The sequence below is a fragment of the Clytia hemisphaerica genome, unplaced genomic scaffold (genome assembly GCF_902728285.1).
Source record: "Clytia hemisphaerica strain Z4C2 unplaced genomic scaffold, Clytia hemisphaerica genome assembly, whole genome shotgun sequence".
Classification (NCBI taxonomy): Eukaryota; Metazoa; Cnidaria; class Hydrozoa; order Leptothecata; family Clytiidae; genus Clytia; species Clytia hemisphaerica.
The window spans coordinates 686,773-707,518 of record NW_027104406.1 but is presented as its reverse complement, the minus strand read 5'-3'; the positions used below and the strand labels follow the sequence as shown (position 1 = coordinate 707,518).

The 20,746-nt window shown below is 35.2% G+C and overlaps 1 protein-coding gene across 1 annotated transcript in view; it reads left to right on the top strand.

The window, feature by feature from the left end:
* Nucleotides 1-20,746, top strand: part of LOC136820011 (sorting nexin-13-like) — a 35,954-nt gene that overhangs the window by 6,008 nt on the left and 9,200 nt on the right. The window contains exons 2-19 of the mRNA XM_067076246.1: nt 6,085-6,200; nt 6,602-6,800; nt 7,323-7,444; nt 7,904-8,022; nt 8,493-8,806; nt 9,308-9,357; nt 9,833-9,924; nt 11,144-11,274; nt 12,622-12,733; nt 14,672-14,727; nt 15,116-15,196; nt 16,864-16,935; nt 17,716-17,820; nt 18,054-18,118; nt 18,322-18,377; nt 19,024-19,055; nt 19,432-19,522; nt 19,970-20,109. Coding sequence (XP_066932347.1) covers nt 6,085-6,200; nt 6,602-6,800; nt 7,323-7,444; nt 7,904-8,022; nt 8,493-8,806; nt 9,308-9,357; nt 9,833-9,924; nt 11,144-11,274; nt 12,622-12,733; nt 14,672-14,727; nt 15,116-15,196; nt 16,864-16,935; nt 17,716-17,820; nt 18,054-18,118; nt 18,322-18,377; nt 19,024-19,055; nt 19,432-19,522; nt 19,970-20,109 — 1,953 coding nt within the window. The remainder of the gene's footprint in view (nt 1-6,084; nt 6,201-6,601; nt 6,801-7,322; nt 7,445-7,903; nt 8,023-8,492; nt 8,807-9,307; nt 9,358-9,832; nt 9,925-11,143; nt 11,275-12,621; nt 12,734-14,671; nt 14,728-15,115; nt 15,197-16,863; nt 16,936-17,715; nt 17,821-18,053; nt 18,119-18,321; nt 18,378-19,023; nt 19,056-19,431; nt 19,523-19,969; nt 20,110-20,746) is intronic.

Here is a 20,746-nt window from a genome sequence, read left to right as displayed (position 1 = left end):
ATTGATAAATCACTTATCAATAAGAGTTAGATAAAATTCAGAAAAAGCGGTCTTTTCTGTCTCTAGTGGACACTACTCGGTTTTTCTGGGTCCGACAATACATTTGACGGTTGCGCCAGTTTTCCAAAATAGATTTTGTCTGACAACCAGTAGACAGGAGAACCGTTCTATAATCTGATGTATACAGGACAGGTATGACCTGTGAGGCACCGATCTGCCTCAAAAAATTTACAGTGAGAAATTCGAATTTAGCACTGTCCTCACTTACTAAAAATAAAAACCATATATTTCGGAAGTTGCGCTTTCTCTAAGAAAGTGTGACCAGTAAAAGAAAAACAAAATTTGATTGGCTATGTTTTCAACCGTTATTAGGATCTGGGGGGTTGGTGTAATTTAAGATGCACGATCTAACGATTTACGATGCACGATTCGCGATCCGTGCATAAAATATGTTAATTCATGCGTAATTATGCTAATCATGATAAAATATTTAGGCCATTTACAAACTTTCATTCGCTGAAGCTCAATTATTTTTAAAAACATCATTTATGTAAGATTATACAAATTATATTTAAAAAAGCTTTTAGTGCGTTTTCATAGATTAAAAGCAAGTGAAAGCCACGTGCATTCACCTTCTGTACTCTCTCTCTTTTTCATAATTTGAATCAATCTGGGGGAATTGTTTACCGGAAGAAAATTCTTTTTCATAATAGAGCACCCGTTTTTTGCTTCGTACATTACGGTCCGCAAACATATTGTTCTGAAATATATTCTTCTATTTGCTTTAAGATAGAAATTCCTATATATTCGATTAATGATTGTTAAAACTGAGAGCAAAAATATTTCTTGTGCATTGTTTATTACTTTCACTTTCTTTCTATTGTAAGATTATGTAATTTTTTTTCATAATTTTACGGTCGTAATTATTCGTAGTTCCATTGCTCTTACTTATTTCTTTTTGGATAAATTTACTGTGGTAAACAAAAGTGAGAAAAGATTATGCCATTGTTTTAGAATTATGTTATATAATTCAAGTTTTATGATAATTATTAGGAATAATCAGCATATCTTATGCATGGATCACGCATCGTGAATCGTAAATCGTTAGATCGTGCATCTTAAATTACACCAACCCGGATCTGGGAAATCCAAACTCTCAGCCTATACCATCAGTCGGGTGTTTAAGATAAAAACTGCAATTATTGCTCTTTTCGGAAATTATTGCCGAAAACGGCAATTTTTTTAACGATGAAATGCTGAATCAGCAAAATGATGTGTTGTCCTTTTAAGGGCAAAGATGTTAGAGGTGTTTGAAAATAGTAAAATTGCATCGAGAAAAAGGTTTTTCGGATTTTTAAAAGTGATTTTTTCAATTTTTCGTTGCTCAATGACATGAAAAGTTCTAAAAATATATATTAAAAGATCCTGCATCGATGCCGAAATACAGCCAGAAAGAGATAACAAAACCCCCGTTGTAAATTTGTTTACATATGACTCGATTTTGCTATCTGCATTTCCAACAAAAAGCAGTTGAAAACAAAACTAAACGAGGCACAGTGGGCCTACTTATCGCGAGGGTGTCAAATACCACGTGTTCAATAATAAAATCAACTTTTATTTGCAAAAACGGCAATAATTGCCGAAAACGGCAATAATTGCCGAAAACGGCAATTTTCATTTATTTACTTTTTTATTTTTCTGCTGATTCAGCATTTCATCGTTAAAAAAATTGCCGTTTTCGGCAATAATTTCCGAAAAGAGCAACAATTGCAGTTTTTATCTTAAACACCCGACTGACCATGCTATATATATTTTGCCATCAGTATATAGAATAAGGAAATCATAAACATAGCATGGATCTCTAGCTCCAGGCTAGACAACCAGTGTAGTAGAAAAAATAAGTGTTTCAGTTTTAAAACAACACCAGCACAGTACAGTGCAGGGAATAAAGCCTGTCCGTCCTCTCTGACATGCTTTTATAGACCTTTTTTCAAAGAGGCCACCCTGTTGAATAATTATGTAGTCCAGCAGAAAAACAATGATAAAACCATGCATAATTATTACAATATGCATGATACAGTAATTATGCATGGCTCTATCATTGTTTTTATGGCTGGACTACATAATTATTCAACAGGACATCCTCTTTGAAAAAAGGTCTATTAAAAACGGCTTTTATCTGAAATAAATTTGTTAGAAGATTGTTAAATTAGAAAATACATTTGCTGTGGGAGAGAGAGATTTCACTGATCTGTGACAATGTAGAGGGATGGGTGATATTTAAAAAGACAAAAATTTGAGCGAAATAGTTACCATAACTTGGTCTAATGTCGACATCCCTCCTCTAATTTCGACACCCTTTTTATCAGCTGAAATTGATCTAGAAAGGTTGAAACTGTTTTTCTTTGCTTAATGGTCAGAGAGGAATTAATCTTTTTCAATCACTGATTCAAGCTTTCATATTATTCCTGTCTCTAAAAAAAGGTGTCGGAGTTAGACGAGGGATGTCAATATTAGACCAACTTACGGTAGTTTCTGAGACGTCTAGATTTTGGGTCGGCTGCTGCTAGACAATAGAAAAGGCTTGTATATTATAAAAGATCGTGGGACTATTTTCGGACAAAAAACAGTCGAAACAGACAAACTTCTCGGTTGATTCAATTTCATCTGGATTTGGACTGTTTTGTTGTCAGACTAGAAAGTGTCGGACTAGTTAGATGTACCCATTTTTCTACAATTTGGGGGAGTAACCCATCCTTGACAATACTGTATGAATTGTTTTTCTTTTCATTAAAATGAGAAAGGAGAAGAATTTGGACAAAGATTGCCCGGATGAAGTCAAGCGCTCCATCTTGATGCCCCCAATTTCTTCTTCTTCATTTGCAAGGAAGGCAAGTTGGGGGAAGGTTGAAAATGGCAGCAAGATTTAGCTCATTAACAGCCACTCAAATTTACAAACTTTAAAAGCTATCAATTGTTATTGAAGTTAACAGTAATTTTCTTTGATCTTTTGACTATATTTTTGTACAATACAGCAATTTTTTTACAAAAAATTGTGCTCGAAATTGCACAGTGAGCTGGCAGAAAATATGATGCATGATTGATATTAACAGCAAACAGTATAGCTCTAAAGCTCTAAAAGAGCATCTACTTACATGAAAGCCAGAATATGAACCTTCAAAGAATCAAAACTATAAAGTCCACTCACAAACATCAATTTGTCTGTTATAAAAAAAATCAATAACGACACTTTCGTTAAATGACAATCCAACAAAGGATTTTTTGTCAAGAACCTTGTAAAAGTTCCAAAACTTCCATGATGGAAATGATCTGCCCTATATAAATAAGTTCTATCATTTTAAAAACTGTGCGGTTCGAGGATTTGGCCGAGCTGAAAAAAGCCACCCTGTCAATCATTTTCTCAAGCCAAGAGTATGCAAAGCGTTATTAGCTTTGCCATAGTGCCGCAGATCATCAGTGGATAGTATTCAATTATTATTATCCCTTTATTTTCATTTCTGGAACTTTTGCAAAAAAATTGAAAAATACAAAAAAAGTGGGGGCGGGGGCTGCTGTTTTTGTATGAAGTCATGGTGATCAGCAACCCTTGAATTCCTTGAAACACTCTTGATTTTTTGCCTGCCCTTAAAAATTACCTTGAAACCCTTGAAAAATCAACAATATTATTTTGGGGACCCTTGAGGTGCAAGATTTATACCCTTGAAATACCAAATTTTTTGGCCATTTTCAGCCATCTTTCAGAAAAAAAAATTTCCCACTACATGATGGGATATATACAAACATCATGAATTACATACAATTATATACATGAATTACATGAGATCAAACATACTTTTGGAACCCCTGAGATTCAAAAGGGGATATTCCACACTCATTCTTAAGGGGTTTACCCTTTAACCCGTTAAGTGCCACTGGAACTATATGAGATTGGCAGGTCTTGGTGATGATAGAATGGGTGGTTGTAAAATTATCAATTATCAGCCAATCTAAAGCACTGAAAATCAAATATTTTCTCCGTCGGGCCCAACTATACTTGGGCCCTCCTTTGCCACAACTGTAAAGAAAGCGAGCTAGTATCTGTTGAAGAATGTTATTGAGGTTCTTTTCAAAATCAAGTGGATTGAAAAGACTGATTAGTCCGAAAGATTTCAAGTTTTTTATGATTTTGTTAAAGGGGAAGCTAAGTAATTTCTAGGGTACCCATTTTTTGCTGTTATCATCATTATATGACAATATCATGTGCCTCAGGTTACTTTTTATTCGTTCGAAACACTTTTTTCTACGAGATATAGCTCCCTCTTTTTTGCAATAAAAGTGAGTTTTTAAAGAGAACGCGTTTTTTAAAGAGGAATGGCACGAGCATCTGTTCTGACGTAATTTGCTCCAAAAGACGAACAGAAACTTTTCTTTTAAGCAAAATCTGTACTGATAAACAGTGCTTTGTAAAGAGATTCTGCTAGACCTGGCTAGACATTTATTCGTTTTTTTCAAGATTTCTTCACGTTTCTTCGATCCTATACTTTCTCATTCTTTCTAGCTACAAGATTAGTAAGTCCTTGACCTTTTGTGATAATTTTAGTTTGATGAAGCAACCGTAAATGCTAGATTTGTAGATGCGGAAAAAGCTTTGGCTCTCCAGAGGAAAATGTGTCCACGAATAGTCCTCATCCCGATTGGGTAAATCGCTAATTCCACTTGAATTTTGTGGCTGAAAATGATTCTATCGAGAAATAAAAGAATTAACATATCCCATTTAAAAGTCTCTTATTTTGACTTTGACTTTACTGTGCGAGATTCAAAAGTTCCCTAGAAGATTCCCCTTCCTTTACTTCTCCTAGAATTTAGAAAAATGTATATTTAACCCAGTTGCTTTCAGACTTCAATTTCCCACTGGATTAGCTAGCCTTTAGAAAAACCTACTGGTAAAAACAGACTTTAGATATAGGGCGCACAACGTACGTTAGCATTAACTCACTAACGTTGACTTGTCATGAAATAGGAATTATTTAACAACATTTTTCTCTTTAAAAGAGCGAGGAATGGTCTAAATACAATTTTTATATCTCTTGTCTTTCGTATTTCATAGCTATAACTTTACTTACGGCCTCTTCACATGGAAAGAAGTCCAAAACTTACTAAGCTTACTGGACCTTACTGAAAACACAAAGATTCTTTCACATACCTAGATATTGTGGCTACCATTGAATTTCTATTGAAAAAAACAAGGTTTTTGGATTCTAGTATGGTTAGACCGTAATAAAACATCAAGTAATAAAATATTGGAAAATAAGGGGTTGAAAAAAGTTTTGATCAGTTATGATACAGCTCTTTTCTACTACAAAGTCGTTTAAAAAAGATTCTTTCTGGAGCAAATGACGTCACACGAAAGAGAGATTAGAAGAAATTTTAAACAAAAAGGGGGTCTTTTAAACACCGGTTTTTGCGTCTAAAAGAGTATGTGTTTATGAAAGATATATCGATGTTTAGACATTGAAGTTGAGATTTTCGTGAATTCTATGATGTTAGGATTGGTTTTCAGGGGAAAAACATATACCTTAAAAATCACTTAACTCCCCTTTAAAGAAAACGTCTTAGGGGTTTTTTATACATTTTAAGGGAGATGAGGATTCAACCTTGAGAGTTGAAGATTCAACCTTTCTCCCATTGTCAACAGATTTCCTTGAAATTCCTTTAAAACTAGCAAAGATCACCTAAAAACTCTAGAAACCCTTGAAAGTTTGTGGTAAAAAAACCTTGAAACCCTGGAAAATTAGTCAAAGATGACCCTTGAAACCCTTGAACTTATTGAAAAAGAGGTGATGTTCACCATGGAAGTTTTTTCCCAGGAATGACAAATGAGCAGAAAATCTTTTATTGCATTTTTAACAATGAAAAAGGGAGTAACTCAAAGTTAGGGGGCTACTTTAGGACTACTTTAGGCTACTTTGGGGGTACCTGACCCTGGAGGACCCTATGCAATAGTTTTCTTTTTGAAAATATGCTGTAAGTAAATGAAAATGTTATATATAAAATGTAATTTTTAAAAATTTTATGATTATCCAGGTTGGAATACCATCATCAGCAATATGGATTGGACTATCATTTTTCCTCTTCTTTGCGACATTTGGAATCTTTGGAACTATCTCACTACTCATTTACATTCTTCTATTCATTGCTGGGTAATAATAATAGTAAAAATAAAAATAATAATAATTGCTCTATCAGTTTTCATATTAAATTTTACTTATTAAAAGATTTTCTCCTTATAGCATGTCAAGAAGAATTTTGATAATCACAAGCTTGTTATCAACAAAACCAAATTTTAAAATTTTACCTTCCTTATCTGTCCTTTTTACGCCTGCCCCTAATTTAGTCCTGGCCCCTTTTACACCCGCCCTTGTTACGCCAAAGGCAAAAATTTTCCATTTTTGGACTGGTCCTTATTTTATTTTGGTCCCTTACGCCCGCCCTTATTACGCCAGTGACAAAAAGATAAGTGTCTGCGTACAAAGGCCTGATGATGTAGATAAACACATATTGCTTGGTTATCTGGATAAAATCTAGAAATTCTAAATTTTAGATTCTCATTAGTCATATGGAATTGGTCAGTGGAAAAATCAAGTGAGATTCTTTCCAATGAAGATCAACCTCTGTTAGATCATGAAGACAAATATTGTGGAATTCCTGCTGTATTCAAAAATATTGAAAAAGCACCACAAGGATTTAAATATGATAAAAGAATGACTGGTTCAAGTTGTATTGATGAAGTATTACAAGAGGTTTGTAGAGCACTGTCAAACTGAAATCCAGCTAGTTTTACTTATTCTTTTTCCATATAGTTGAGTTGAAGGAGGCTCTGACGCCCATTATAACAACTATAATTGCTTTCAATGAGTGCCCTGTCAGCACCTTGGACTGACTACCATTCTCCTCACATGGCATGGGTTGACCAGGTGAAGGTTTGTTCACTTACCAAGTACACCGCTGCGAGAGGGAACTAAGTTCAATGACCATTATACCACAGCACAAATCTAGTTGACATTATTTGAAAAATTTCTGTTCAAATAAGAAGCTCTTTTAAGGGCTCCTTTTAAAAAGAGGAAATTACGTTAGATTTAAGTCAGGTTTTAGACAGCTTCGACTCTTCAATGCTAAAGTTGCGAATTGTGAATGAGAATTGTATTTTTCAAATGCTTTTTTGGAATGAATTAACCCTAAATTTTAGTTGATACGACTTGAGGTAATAGTTTTAAAAAGAACATGATATTTTATTTTATAGTCTTTATTATATTTCTCCAAAGGTGATCCAATATTTCTTTCGGGATTATATAAACTATTGGTACTACTCCATATCTGACGATGAGAGATTTCTGTATGAGTTACGCCAAGTCATTCAAAAATGTATTATTGGGTTTGCTAGTAGGTATGTATAACACGTCAATTTGTTTTCTTTTTTGACCCACCTGGAATAACATCATTATCAAAAAATATTTGATTATTGTTATATATATTGTTTAACAGTACCTTGATAACAATGATGAGCAGTACCATGGGATGTATTTCAATAAACGTTTGATTGATGGAATTTAGTAACAATAAAATCATTCCGATAGGACAATATTTAAATGCAAAATATTCAATATTAGGGATAAAAGTAATTGGGAAAGTAGCTACAGCCACCACTGTTTAAAGGTTGGAGAAAATGAACCTAGTATTTTCATCCAGCATTTTCAAATCAATGAAACAAATCATTTTGTCTTAAAAGGCTGGCGTTCCCAAATGAATTCAACATTCTAACCAAAGAAATATTGGGTCAAATGTTAGTTTCGTTAAAACCTGCCATTACTGGCTAAAAATCATTTATTCTCCTATTCATTCACAGAACAAAGGAAGTTGAATGGGTACCATTCTTAACCACAAGAATGGTGGACGAAGTTGCATCACACCTCCGAATTTACCGCAAAACACGATCAAGACTTGATGAACGAAAAGAACAACCTAGTAAATACAATATTCCTTACTAAATTTTCATCCTAATTGCAATTTATAAAAACACTTTTTAAAGTTTCTGTTAAAAGAATAAAGGACTTTTTGGTAAAAAGTTGTTATCCTGTTCGCCAGTATAATAAAGCTTTTCAAGTATCAATAATATAATAACCTTCCATATCGTTTTTCTCTGCTCAAATATTGTTTTTTGTCCCTCAATAAGATAATCAGATTTATAACCCGTAAAGCTCTTCTATAGTTTTGAGTAGAACCTAAGTCAATATAAAACATTGAATATTTCAACTTAGGAGAAAATCTTATGCAAAAAGATTATAGTAGGTATCTACATGCCCAAAGATTTCAATTTTAAACTATCTGATTACCAATCTAAAATTAGGAACCACCCAAATTATTCTAAGAAACACCAGATTTAGCTTTGTTTTGAGTTCTCTAAAATTATCAAAGCTTCTTGTTCTCTCCCTTAGATTACAATTCACATTTAACAGCAGACGAAGCTAAAGTACAAAATGAAATCGATCTCGAAAGTTTATTTTTTGAAGTTGAATCTGAGGTTGTGAAAGGCGTCACTAGAAGAACCATATGTTTGGATGGCGAAGGTGAACAACAATATCTTCAAGATATTTCTGAAGTGTTATTGTATTTGCTGTTACCAGCTGAGGATTTTCAAAACAAGACAGTTCGTTTCTTTTTGAGGGAAATCATTGCAACCAGTGTTTTGTTACCCACTGTCAATATGATATGTGATCCTGATTATGTTAACCAAACTATTTCATGGCTGGTAAGATTCCCCAGTTTCAAAGCCCCCGGTGGATTTTTTCCCCACAGCGGGCAATAGAAATTTCTGTAAAAATCCCAATGGGGATAAATATTCTATTGTTCCAAGCTCAAAAATCCAGTGGGGATGGTTTTGGTGCGTAATTTTACACTGAATTTTGAATAGGGATGAAATCAAAGTCAATTTCCCAGTGGGTATGAAATTATAGGGTAATTTTCCCACCAGGGACGAAATTTTGACCAATTTTCCAGTGGGTTGGGGGCCCCACCATGCCCGTGATTTAGGTAAGAAAATTTTCTAAATAATTTTTGTAACTTCCTCTTTTTCTATCCAAATCGTCATTTGTAACCAATAAGCTGTTACAAAAATGACGTGATGTCAGAATACATTACACAAATGGTTTTCATCAGTAGACCTAAATACAAATTCATTTTTTTATCAGGTTCTCTATCACTTAACTTAAAAAACTAATTTTTTAATTCAAGTATTTTTTGTTCATTCCAGTGTGCCAAAGAAACAACTTTCACAGCTGAAACTTTTCTAACCACCATCAGGTATGTGCATTGGATTTCTTTTAATAGATCTTATCGGAGTTTTTGATTTTTCTCAAAAAGTGATGCATTGTGGGATTGTTTCGGGGGTATTACAATAGAAATCTCTTAGGAATTCCTTGAGAGAATTAATAAGGTCTATTGCTCCTAACCAAAGTGTTAAAACATTGGAGTCTTTTTTTGAGAGTAAGCTGGATACAGAGACTCTGACACATTTTATACATGAATAAGTAATTGGTAAAGACCCTCCAAGGAGTGTAACGCCCTTAAACAACATCACATTTGTTGTTGAGAGTCTAACAAAATTCGAATTTGAATCTTCCTCTAATTGTTGAAAATTCGTTGAAGGATTTGATAAATAGACGAATGAATCCTGAAGTCATCAATGTATTACTTTATCCTAGAAAATTTACTTTTACAAAATTCTAGTACTTTTTCGTCATTTTTGGATGACTCTTAATTGATTATGCTTTGCCAGGTTCTGTGACGATATAGACGATTTGGAAGAGACAAAGAGGAAAGTAGATATTGAAATCGCTAAACTACGCTCTCATGATAGCCATGGTTCAGGTTTGCTATTCTGTTTCTTTCTTGTAATGAAAATTAAATCTGCAATGTACAAAGTTCTTCCGTTTCAGACAAATTTCTGTCTCAACAAAAGGAAACTTTTCCATGTCAAAATCCAGCCAAAGTCTACAAAAATTGTAGAATCTCAGTTAATCTGTAGTGCAAAGTCAATTTCTTCTATGAGAGAAAAACTATACTATAGGCTATATTTCTGTTTGTGCAGAGGAATGTAAAGAGATGGAAAAACAGCTTTTCTGATTACTCAAAGTTCAACGATCACTTCTATTGAAAATTCTATTGTAAAAACGTTGATTAGGTCATTAAATGAAAGTCCAGAAAAGACGGCTCGCCATACAAATTGGACGGTTTCTACATGATTTGACGATAAAAATGAAAATTTGTTTTTCCTTTTTTGCCGATTACTAGTTCAATTTTTAAGAATAAGGAGCAATATTTTTACCAATGTATAGCAAAAGAAATTCTTAACGCAATGATATTAAATTGGTTCTTTTAAAACTGTCAGAAGTCGAGTAAAATCAAGATGAAGTTATAATTTTCTCGAGCTCTAGCTTTCCATATTATGGTGCGGTCATGATGCGGTTATACCAGTAGAATTGCTAGAAAATTCTGAGCAAGAAGATATAGGTACCTTTTCGTATAGGAGAGGTGTACCCAAAATATAAGCCCTAAAAGTTTGCACATAATCAGGCTTGAAACAAAAGAATTTTGTCACAACACGCTAATTATGCAGATTTTTTATAGCGACAACAAAAGAAACCTATTTACTCGACATAAACTCCCTTAAGGGCAAGAGACCTGGTATATGACGAGCCGTTTTTCCATTGTTTTCAAGAAGCTGTTTTTCCATCTCTTTACATTCCTCTGGTTTGTGGCGGAACGGCATGAAGGTTTTTTCATTTTCAAAATCATTCAAAAGGTTTTGTCCAACGCTTTGGCATCTTAAGACCTCGTTTACACTTAATATAATATTCAAATATGTCAGTTCTAGTTTACGTTATGTTTTTAAGAATATTTTTAAAATTTCCTTCCTATTGAGCACTTTGTTGAAATGAGTCACATTATTTTGGTTAAGTTCTTTTTTATCCTTATTGCTTTAATTCAAGGCTGGAATAATCTCGGAATTAGAATAACCAGTGCACTGTATCTGGGAAAGACCCCCCCCCCTACAAAACGTGCTTTTATTCCCTTTCATCCTTTCTAGAAAGTAACCAATCAGAAGCTAGCATGAAGAAAAATATGAATAGCTTAATGTACGTTCGAAAGTTGTGCATTACAACCATACGAAGTTTGAAATCTGGTTCTGCTAACCTTGGTGATCAAATGATGTCTATGGTACGTGTTCTTTTTACATATTCAAATCATATTAATTTTTTTTGTAGTAGGTATTTTTTGATTTCGCTGTCATTATATCTACAATCCCCACTGTTATATTTGTCACAAAAGGGGAATTTTCTCAAAATTTTGATTACCCCAAGTGATTTTTAAGTGCCTTAAAAGTACGGTTTGAAAGTAGTGTTCTAACTCTGACTTTTAACTTAAGACTTAGGACCTTAGGATCTCATGAACTAGAAGCTCAAAAATAAGGCTGAGAATATAGCCTGGTTCCATATAAAAAAATCCAATGAAATAAAGTGGAAGTACTGAAATCCAAATCCTCGCCAAGCTTTAAATTCTGAACGTTAAAATACAAAATATTGCCCTCAATCTATTTTTTCGGCACCGATTATAGGTACCTTAAGGGAACCAATTTTAGAACTAATTTTCGCGGTTTTGACCTATTTGGAGCTATTCTTTCATTTTCCTAGGGATTTTTCAATTTTTTTATGAGAAAATGGCTAAATTTGTATTTTGCGGGTTTTAACTTAAAAAAGCGAAAATTAGTTTCCTTAAGGTATATCGGGACTATTACCACATCTGCTAGTTTCGTTATATGTTTAATTCTTCGCTCAGAAAAGTCATGTGATGAATTATTCACAACAAATAGAGCTTAATAATTTCGAGTGAAGAAAAACACTCTTGGTTTAACTCTCTAAGAGGTTTTTTTTACTGCGAATATACACAATCGAACTTTAGTGAGTTAAACCACAGTCGTCTGCTCTACATCATGATCATGGCATGGGAAAGAATCAACAATAGAAAGACATAAAAATGTGTAAAAAATGGACGTGTAAACACAGATTTAAAGGCGCTATCAAGTTTAGTTCTTTGTTTAAACCCTTGGGTTCTTTGTTTAAACCCTTGGGTTTTAAGGTTTGAAGTTCGTTAATCCAATAGTTCTCCCGTGTTAGAATCTTTGTTTAAACCCTTGGGTTCTTTGTTTAAACCCTTGGGTCCTTTGTTTAAACCCTTGGGTACTTTGTTTAAACCCCTGGGTTTTAAGGTTTGAAGTTCGTTAATCTAATAGTTCTCCCGTGTTAGAATGGTGTATGTCTTGGACGATGAAAAGGATCTTAGGCCGACTGTGTGTATGGTGTTGTTTTTGTATATTTCTTAAAAATCTAGTTGTTTTTATAAGTTGTTGTTTGTCGATGTTGTTAGTTGATGCTGTGTTGCTTCCAAGGATAACCAATGGGCGCGGTAAGGGTTTTTACGGCATGGAACTACCACTGTCAACCTCGTGTGTTGTCTTTTGGCATGGTAATCAGTGGGTATTTTACGTTTCGAATTGTCCTTTTCCAGGAGAACGAGGCAGATCCGAACTTGATGGAATTACTTTCGCCACATCAAAACATTCCCAAATTATCACTGAAAGAAATTCTAGAGGATAATACAGCACTTTCATACTTCATCGGTAAGTCGAAGACATTGCTGGAAATATAACAATGATACCAATCGTGTCGGACAGAAATACCCGATCAGGATACTGTCCGATGTCCGACGATTATTTCGATTTCTTTTCTTTTCTTTTCATGTTACTTCTTTCTTTTTCGCAGTGAGGCGAGTTAGATACGGCTGAAATCTGACACATTTGAGATTACTTTTATCATACTGTATTATTAATTTGTGCAGGCAGATATTTTCGCGAGACAATATTTTTCAAAAGTAATACTCAAAATTGGAAAAGCAGCAACTGATAAAACGAAAATATGGCGATTGCTTGATATTATAAGGGGAGGGGGCTAAAGTTGAAAGAATTTTTGAATTTGGTATATCTTGAATGTTTTAAAAATGCGCTCAAAAAGCAACAATAGACTAAAAAACAGCACATAAAAAAGTCTTTAAATGACAAAATAAGGAAAGTAAGGAAAACTTATCCCTAAAATTATTAGGGTAGCTACGACACTGATAAACCTTTCATACTGGTGCATTCACAAGGAAATGATCCATAATGAATAATCTATATATTAATAGCGGTGCTTTGTGTGTCTGTGTGTCACCACTTTCGTTTTCGCTTTGTTTGTGTTTTAAAATTATGACTTTTAGTCCCTTGCTCCACAAATTTGTTCTTTCGGATTCGCGCCATTTGCAAAAGATCGGATAGAGCTTGGTTTAGACTTTATACAGCCTTTGTTTTGAAATTTAAGGCCCATCTACATTTAGTAATTTCAATTTGTGCCAAGACTTGCCTTTTTCTCTCTTCTATTGTTTTAAATGTTTTCGAATGTATTTAACGATCGTATTTATTAATGTCATTCGAATTCTTTCCAAAACAAAACAATTTCATCTCATAGAAAAGAATATTTCAAAAGTAAATCAAAACATAAAAATCAAAAAGTTTGTGGACAACAACATTGCATTCAAAACTTCAAAGGGCGACATAAAGCATAAGAAAAAATTAGTTAACTTCTTTTCTTATAAAAATATTCAAGTCGTCGTTACTGTTAAAAAGTGTGTACGTCATTTTTTATGTTTTAATTCGAAAAGTTATGACAAGGGTTTAAAAAAGCAACTTAGAATTGTCTTCTTTTTTTTCGATCTGATAAAAACAAAGAGTTGCAATATTCTTTCTGACCTTCCCACCCACTTTTTCCTGAAAAATTGTCATTTAAACTGGACGGCATATTTAACGCGAGCGAAGCGAGAAAAATAATTACCTGCAGAGTCGTTTCAAACGACACTGGTACAGTCCCGGGGGGGGGGGGGTACTAGGGTTGGTGAATGAGGGGTATGAGCGCGGGACGGGACCTCCGAAAACCGACCCTTAGAGAGACCAAATTTTAGTGAATAAGTGACCCTTAGAGAGACTTTTTCGAAAAATTTTCTCTGATTTTCAAAAATTTCCTACCCTTAGTGAGACTTTTTTGTAATTTTTTCTCTCAAAATCAAAATTTTTTTCTGAAAATCGTGATTTTTCCCACCCTTAGAGAGACTACTTTGAAATTTCCTGATTTTTGTAACCCTTAGAGAGACTTTGAAAGGTGAAAAACCCGACCCTTACCGTCCGCACATACCCAGCACCTATTTTTGCCTAAGTACCCCCCCCCCCCCGGGGGTACAGTAAACGATGCTCTTTCTGATAACTTTTGACCTAAACAAAAAATTATGTCACGGGGGGACACGATCCAAATATGGTTAAAAGATAAGACACGCGGGGAAGGTTAGAGTTAAATGTTGTAGAGATTTCTATTTTTTATTTGATCGCTTTTTTAAGCCAGCTTCAACACCCAAAGGACTTTTAGTGCGTTCAGCTACAGCTTAACCGGCGTGCGACGCCGGGTACCGGCTAGTAAATATTATTATCCGACGCGCCTAAATAGCGACATTCTAATTTCTTTTATCTTACTTTCAGAATACATGGGCTCTTACAATGCAGAACACTACATTTTCTTTCACCTGACTGTCGAGGTAAGGGCGTAGATCATGACTTAAGTCTCATTCGCTGCTAATGTAAAGAAAATGTACTGTATTTAACTAGTATGACTTATACTAAAGAAATGAATAAGAAGTCTAAATGATTACATTGCAACATGAAGTCACTTTCCTGTACCGATTCGATCATTTCAACTATCTATTATTTGCAAATCTGACTTGCGATTCAAGAAAGTGCTCTATACCATCGGTAGAGCGATATATCAGTCAAGAATAGAGACAAATTTATTTTCCGATACTCGGAGTTTCGTGCCGTTTCAGGCAGTCTTCAGTCCTCTATTCTTGACTCAACTATCTATTACATATGACGGACTACACACATTTATTACACGATTATTACACTCTTCCAAATTTAATTTTTCAGGGCTTTCGAGCAACGGCCATCCAACAATTGACTTTGTTAGCCGAAGAAACAGCAAAAGCTCAAGACAAAAAACTAGCAAATGTAAGTGATCCTTTCCCAACATTTATCATTTCATAACTCGAATGTCTCTTAAAGCGCTAACCATTTCTATTGGTTCCTTTGCAACCTTAAACTATTTTGCACCTTTATAGTTCGGGTTCTAGGAAAATTGCCCCCGAGAAAATTGCCCCCCGGGAAAACTGCCCCCGGAAAATTGCCCCCCGGAAAATTGCCCCCTAGGAAAACTGCCCCCTAGGAAAACTGCCCCCCAGAAAATTACCCCCCAGAAAATTGCCCCCTAGGAAAATTGCCCCCCGGAAAAATTGCCCCCCCCCCCGCCATCTTTTTTTTCCACTTTTATAAAATCCAATGAAACTTCAAATGGCCATTGTAGCTGTAAAATTAAGTAGTTTTGAATTACTCTTAGGGTACCTAGTAAACGGGGGTCAGCGGGGGTGGATTGGAAAAAAGGCTAAAACAGCATAATCCGTTAAAAAAAGAAGTTTCAGATTCCGAAAAATTGATAAGCGGAAGAGGGGTTGGATCAACAATGTCCTGGGTAGAAAATTTTCGAAAAATAGATTATTTTGGTGGGAACTTTTTTTGGGGAATACTGTAATTAATTTTAGCGAATGACAGCGCAAATCTGTTCTATTTCATCTTATTTTGAGCAACTTTGTTGAATTTCAGGGGCTATTTAGCCAAGAAAACTAAAATTTTAATTTTGGTGGGAACTTATTTTGGCGAGTTAGTAAAAATTAGTTCCCTTAGCTTAAGATAGCACGGATAGGGCGCTTAGGGTTAAGAAATGGGGAAAGGTTTTTTTGAAAGTGATTTTATTACTCGACTATCTTTCTCCACCTCATACAAAACTTGTAAAAGTCGTTTTTGAGGCGTCTTTTTTCTTTAAGAAAAAACTAAAAACTAAAACATGCAAAGCAGATCAATGGTCAGCGCGAGGAATATAGTAAGAATGAAGTTATCCATTCCATATGACCAAGAAATTTTGTAAAACCATAAAGAAAATACTTGAATAGCGAAAGAAATACAGTATAAAACACATTGAAATTGACTATCGCTAAACAGAGAAAACGCTTTCTCTGTATTCCATGGTTAAACCACAGTATTCCTTATAAAAAGCGTCAACTTAATGAAAATTACGGCTGCAACCTGCAACCGTTGGACCAAAATATAGCCCCAAAATATTCTAGATCTCTTAATCCGTTAAGACGCGATCACGTAAAATTGCGTAATCCAAAATCTCCCAAATGTTGAAAATTGAGTTAGATTTAGTTTCGAAAAATGGAAAAAGAGGGGGCAATTTTCCGGGGGGCAATTTTCCTAGGGGGCAATTTTCTGGGGGGCAATTTTCTGGGGGCAATTTTTCCTAGGGGGCAATTTCCCGGGGGGGCGTTTTCCGGGGGGCAATTTTCCGGGGGGCAGTTTTCCGGGGGCAGTTTTCTCGGGGGCAATTTTCCTGACACCATAGTTCGAAATATCCAAACTTGAGCGAATTATGGGGACGCAACTTTATTGATATTCCTGGGAACTTTTTTACACTTGCAGTTATAGATATGACTTTCTTCATCTTCTTTTTCATTCACAATTTGTCTGTTTATGCTATTTGTATTGATTACGCCCTTCGGCTCAAATTGCTTATCGTCTAAATAAGAATTCACCCTGATTGTATTTGATTTCCTTTTCTTCAGCCGAATTCTGAAAACTTCGAACAATTGAAACAAGCTGCATTGAATATTTATGAAGAATATATTTCACCCAAGGTAAAGAACTTGCCTTTACCAGAAGGACAAGGCTATTTTCTCGACACCTTTCGGTCTCTAACTTTTTACAAAAATTAGCGAGTTTATGTATCTGTGTTTCTGCGACGGAGATGGTAGGTTTCTAATCCTGACTGACTGATGCCGGTGGTAAATCAGCACTTTATCGTTTATAAAGTGATAACCGCAAAGAAGCCATGGCAGTGTAGGAAATTAACGCCTAAAGGCCTCCACTTGCGAGCGCTTCAATCGCACTTTTTGCTTGGAAAAAAGATTACGTCATAAAAATGTAGCGCGCGCTCAAAAGAAAAGTTGAACACATTTCAACTTTTTTCAACCGTTACGTCAGATCGCGCCAATGGAGTTGCTTCATTTTTCTTTTGACCAATAGCGGGGAAGCTTTGCTCGAAAATATGCGATTGAATATGCGCGCAAGTGGAGACCGGCCTTAACGACGCTCCATCGTCAAAAGTATATCCAACGCTCTCGGTTCATTTGCACCGCTATTGAGTAGTGATACCATTAGGGTACCCCCTGCAAAAAAACCGATCAAAGGTTTTGCTTAGCTGGGGTTGAGAAACGTAATCTAGGGTATATATAAAGGGCAGTGAATACACACAATTAGGATAAACAACCCCTTAATCTTTTAACGAGTTAGACCGTCATACTCTGCTTTCACCCATTTATGACGTCACAACTTGGGAAATAATAAAGGACGATATGCGAAGCCTTATTTTCATTATTTCTATCTCAACTTTCTTGTTCTCTAACCGACCATCATAGGCTTCACCACGTATTGTATTGGACGATGGTATGGTGAGAAAGATTATCAAAGACATCAAATCGAATGAACCAAGTGGTGCCTATTTTGATGCCGCTCATATGGCTGTAAGATTGATACTTCAAATTCGTTTTAAAAAATTCTTTTTTATTCTAGTCTTCTCGTGGTCGGTTTTAAAAATCTGAATCCCAAACAATTCCTTTCAGCAAGTTTCTTTCTAAAGGCCTTTGAATGCCTTTGATGTTTCATAAATAACAAATAAAAACATGTTCTGTTCGAATCACTTCGTAGATTTTTTGAAATGAATGAATTTTGCTGATTATCCGTTCCCGCTTTTCAGGTTTATAAGATTCTTGAGGGACCGAAATATTATGGTGCATTTCTAAGCAGTACTTCGTACCTCAAGTAAGTCTTTCTTATTGATTAAATTTGTGCTTGATTTTTTAATTTTTTCCTGAAGTTACGAAGTTACGTTTTTCGGACCGACTTTAACCAAGTCTAGAAGAAGATGTCTCCTCGGCTGCACAAGTTGCAACCCTCCACAAGCACTTTTTGATGCATAATTGCGTCAAATCTTGGACATAATATTCTTCTTTCTCACTTTGTAGATGTTTATTCGATTTGGATATGTTGAACAGTAAAGATGACGAAGGTGCTTCCGATGGTAAGATGTCTTCTTCTTCTTCTTCTTGTTTTTATAAGCTCTGCAGATAGCTCAATGCTTGCTGTTCTACAGTTAGCTCAAAACGTTGGTTGTTTGGCTGTTATGCAGCTAGCTCAAGAATATCTAGATTCGATCACGCTTTTTAATATATTTGTCGAACATTGTGGCTCAATTTCTGTATAGTTGGTATGATGAATAGGTTTGATTTGTAATTTTACAATGGAGCTTCATCTTGCATGTTTTCTATTGTCTATTGAGCTTTTCCAGACAAAATGTGTACTCACTATGTTAAGGAGGCCTTTTTGGGAAAGTTGACCCCTGGATTTTTTTCCAATTTTTCTGAACCCCTTTGGACCTTTTGCTCTCAATTTTTGGGCCACCTTGGATATTCTGCCTCCTTTTACTGACTGCCCTGGATTTTCAACCTCATTTTACTGACCTGGATTTTCACACTCGAAAACCCAAACACCCTGGATTTTTTATTTTCCAGACTATCCTGGACATCACACCTCCTCGACATAGGGGGTACAGACTATTTCTGGAATAGCCCATTCTTTGCGTAAAAAGTCAACTCGTTTTGTTTTGTCAATAATTTAGTATGACCAAAACAAATCACTCCAATTTGTTACAATCTTTTTTCTTTTAGATGATACATCTTCAACCATATCTACTACATCAGTAAGCCAAGTATTTCGGGTACATCGGAAATAAACATGGGCTTATTTACTTCTATAGAGATGTACTTCCTATAAGAAACTTTTTTCGTTGGAGAATGAGCAGAAGTCTATGGTTCATTCAGTTCTTGCAATTCAATTTAATTACTATTTATCATGCTTCCTTTGTAATACTTATAGAGGTTTTTCTTGTTTTGTTAAGTTATACATAATTTCACCATTATATGGAAGCAAATTTTCGATTTCATAAGGGATCGTCTAGTCTAGAACTAGTCTACGTCTCTACAGATTCGAACGTTTGCTTCTATAATGGTGGAAATTACGTAACTTCACAAAACACGAAAAATCCCTATACCGTTTTGAAAACAATTTATGTTAAGGTTCGCTCTACACTTTACGAAGAGGAGACAACAAATCAACCATGGACTCCTGATTGTGATTTGAGATATTCTGCTCTCATTGGACAAGCTGGTAAGTTTGTTATCGCCAAATCGCAGGAAAGAGTTTCTCTCGTGTTTATGTCGTTTTAAAGGAGTTTTCACGATCACATATACTTTTGTCAAATTAAAATACTTGAGGAGTGATAAAACTTCGCGAGAAAAGCCAAAAAGGCTATTCCAGGAAATTGTCAACCGCGATTGGAGATTTATGGACGATTGAACCGTCTCTAAGGGTGCTATAAAATGGTGTACTCCTAGGTCCCTGCTGGTGACGTATCCAGTCAAAAAGGAGCACGGCGTAATGTTCCATTTCATCTGGAATGGCCGTAAAATTTATATACCTGAATTATAGCTAGGAACAAGTAGGATATAGATGGACAATCTTGAGGAAATAAGTATGTAACAATTATTTTAGCATCATATACATTAATATTATAGTATAATACAACTATATTGTGCCCTATTTTTCTACAACTAGGTGTGGTTACGATGTACGGGAAATCATACGTCAATTACACAGTTCACGTTTGTCGGACGACCGGTGAAGGTTCAAGGAACTGGATCATCATGAGACGCTATTCAGATTTCCATGATCTTCACTTGCAACTCATCGAAAGGGTGAATAATATTAGCTTTTCGTTTTGATTGAACACAGATTCAACATCTCGATTCAGGGGTCCCAGATTCGAATCCCTACAAATAGATAACCGCACCAACTGACCATGGACCCCATGAAGATAATCGAATAACTATTAAAATATCGATGTTATCTATCTTAGGTTTCTTTGACCCCTCTTAGCAAATAGATTTTTTTTCTACTTTGTTATCTACCTTTTTTTACGCTTGCCCATTTTGTATTTTTTTTTTTTTGCCTTGTTGTGAAATAAAGGCTGGTAGAAAAAGAATCGAAATTCAGGTAGATCATTCTGCTACGATGGTCAAGGTTTTGGTTTCATCCCCAGCAGCCAGATCTTAGCAAGCACCTGAAAAATTGTACTAATTGATTCCTTCTGCTTTTTGAGAGTGAGTGGTAATTAGAGGAATATACCGTAAATCCTCGAATAAGCGCCCGGGCGCTTATTTAATTTTTCAAGCTCTAAGGGGGGCGCTTATTCAAGCGGGGCGCCTATTTTTTTATTTCAGAAATTCGTATATCAACAAATTCGGAATCTGCTTAAACTTAACTGTTTCAAAGGGTTGATTTTTCAAAAAGGATGAATAAAAGAAAAATTGAAAAAATCCAATTGACAATTTC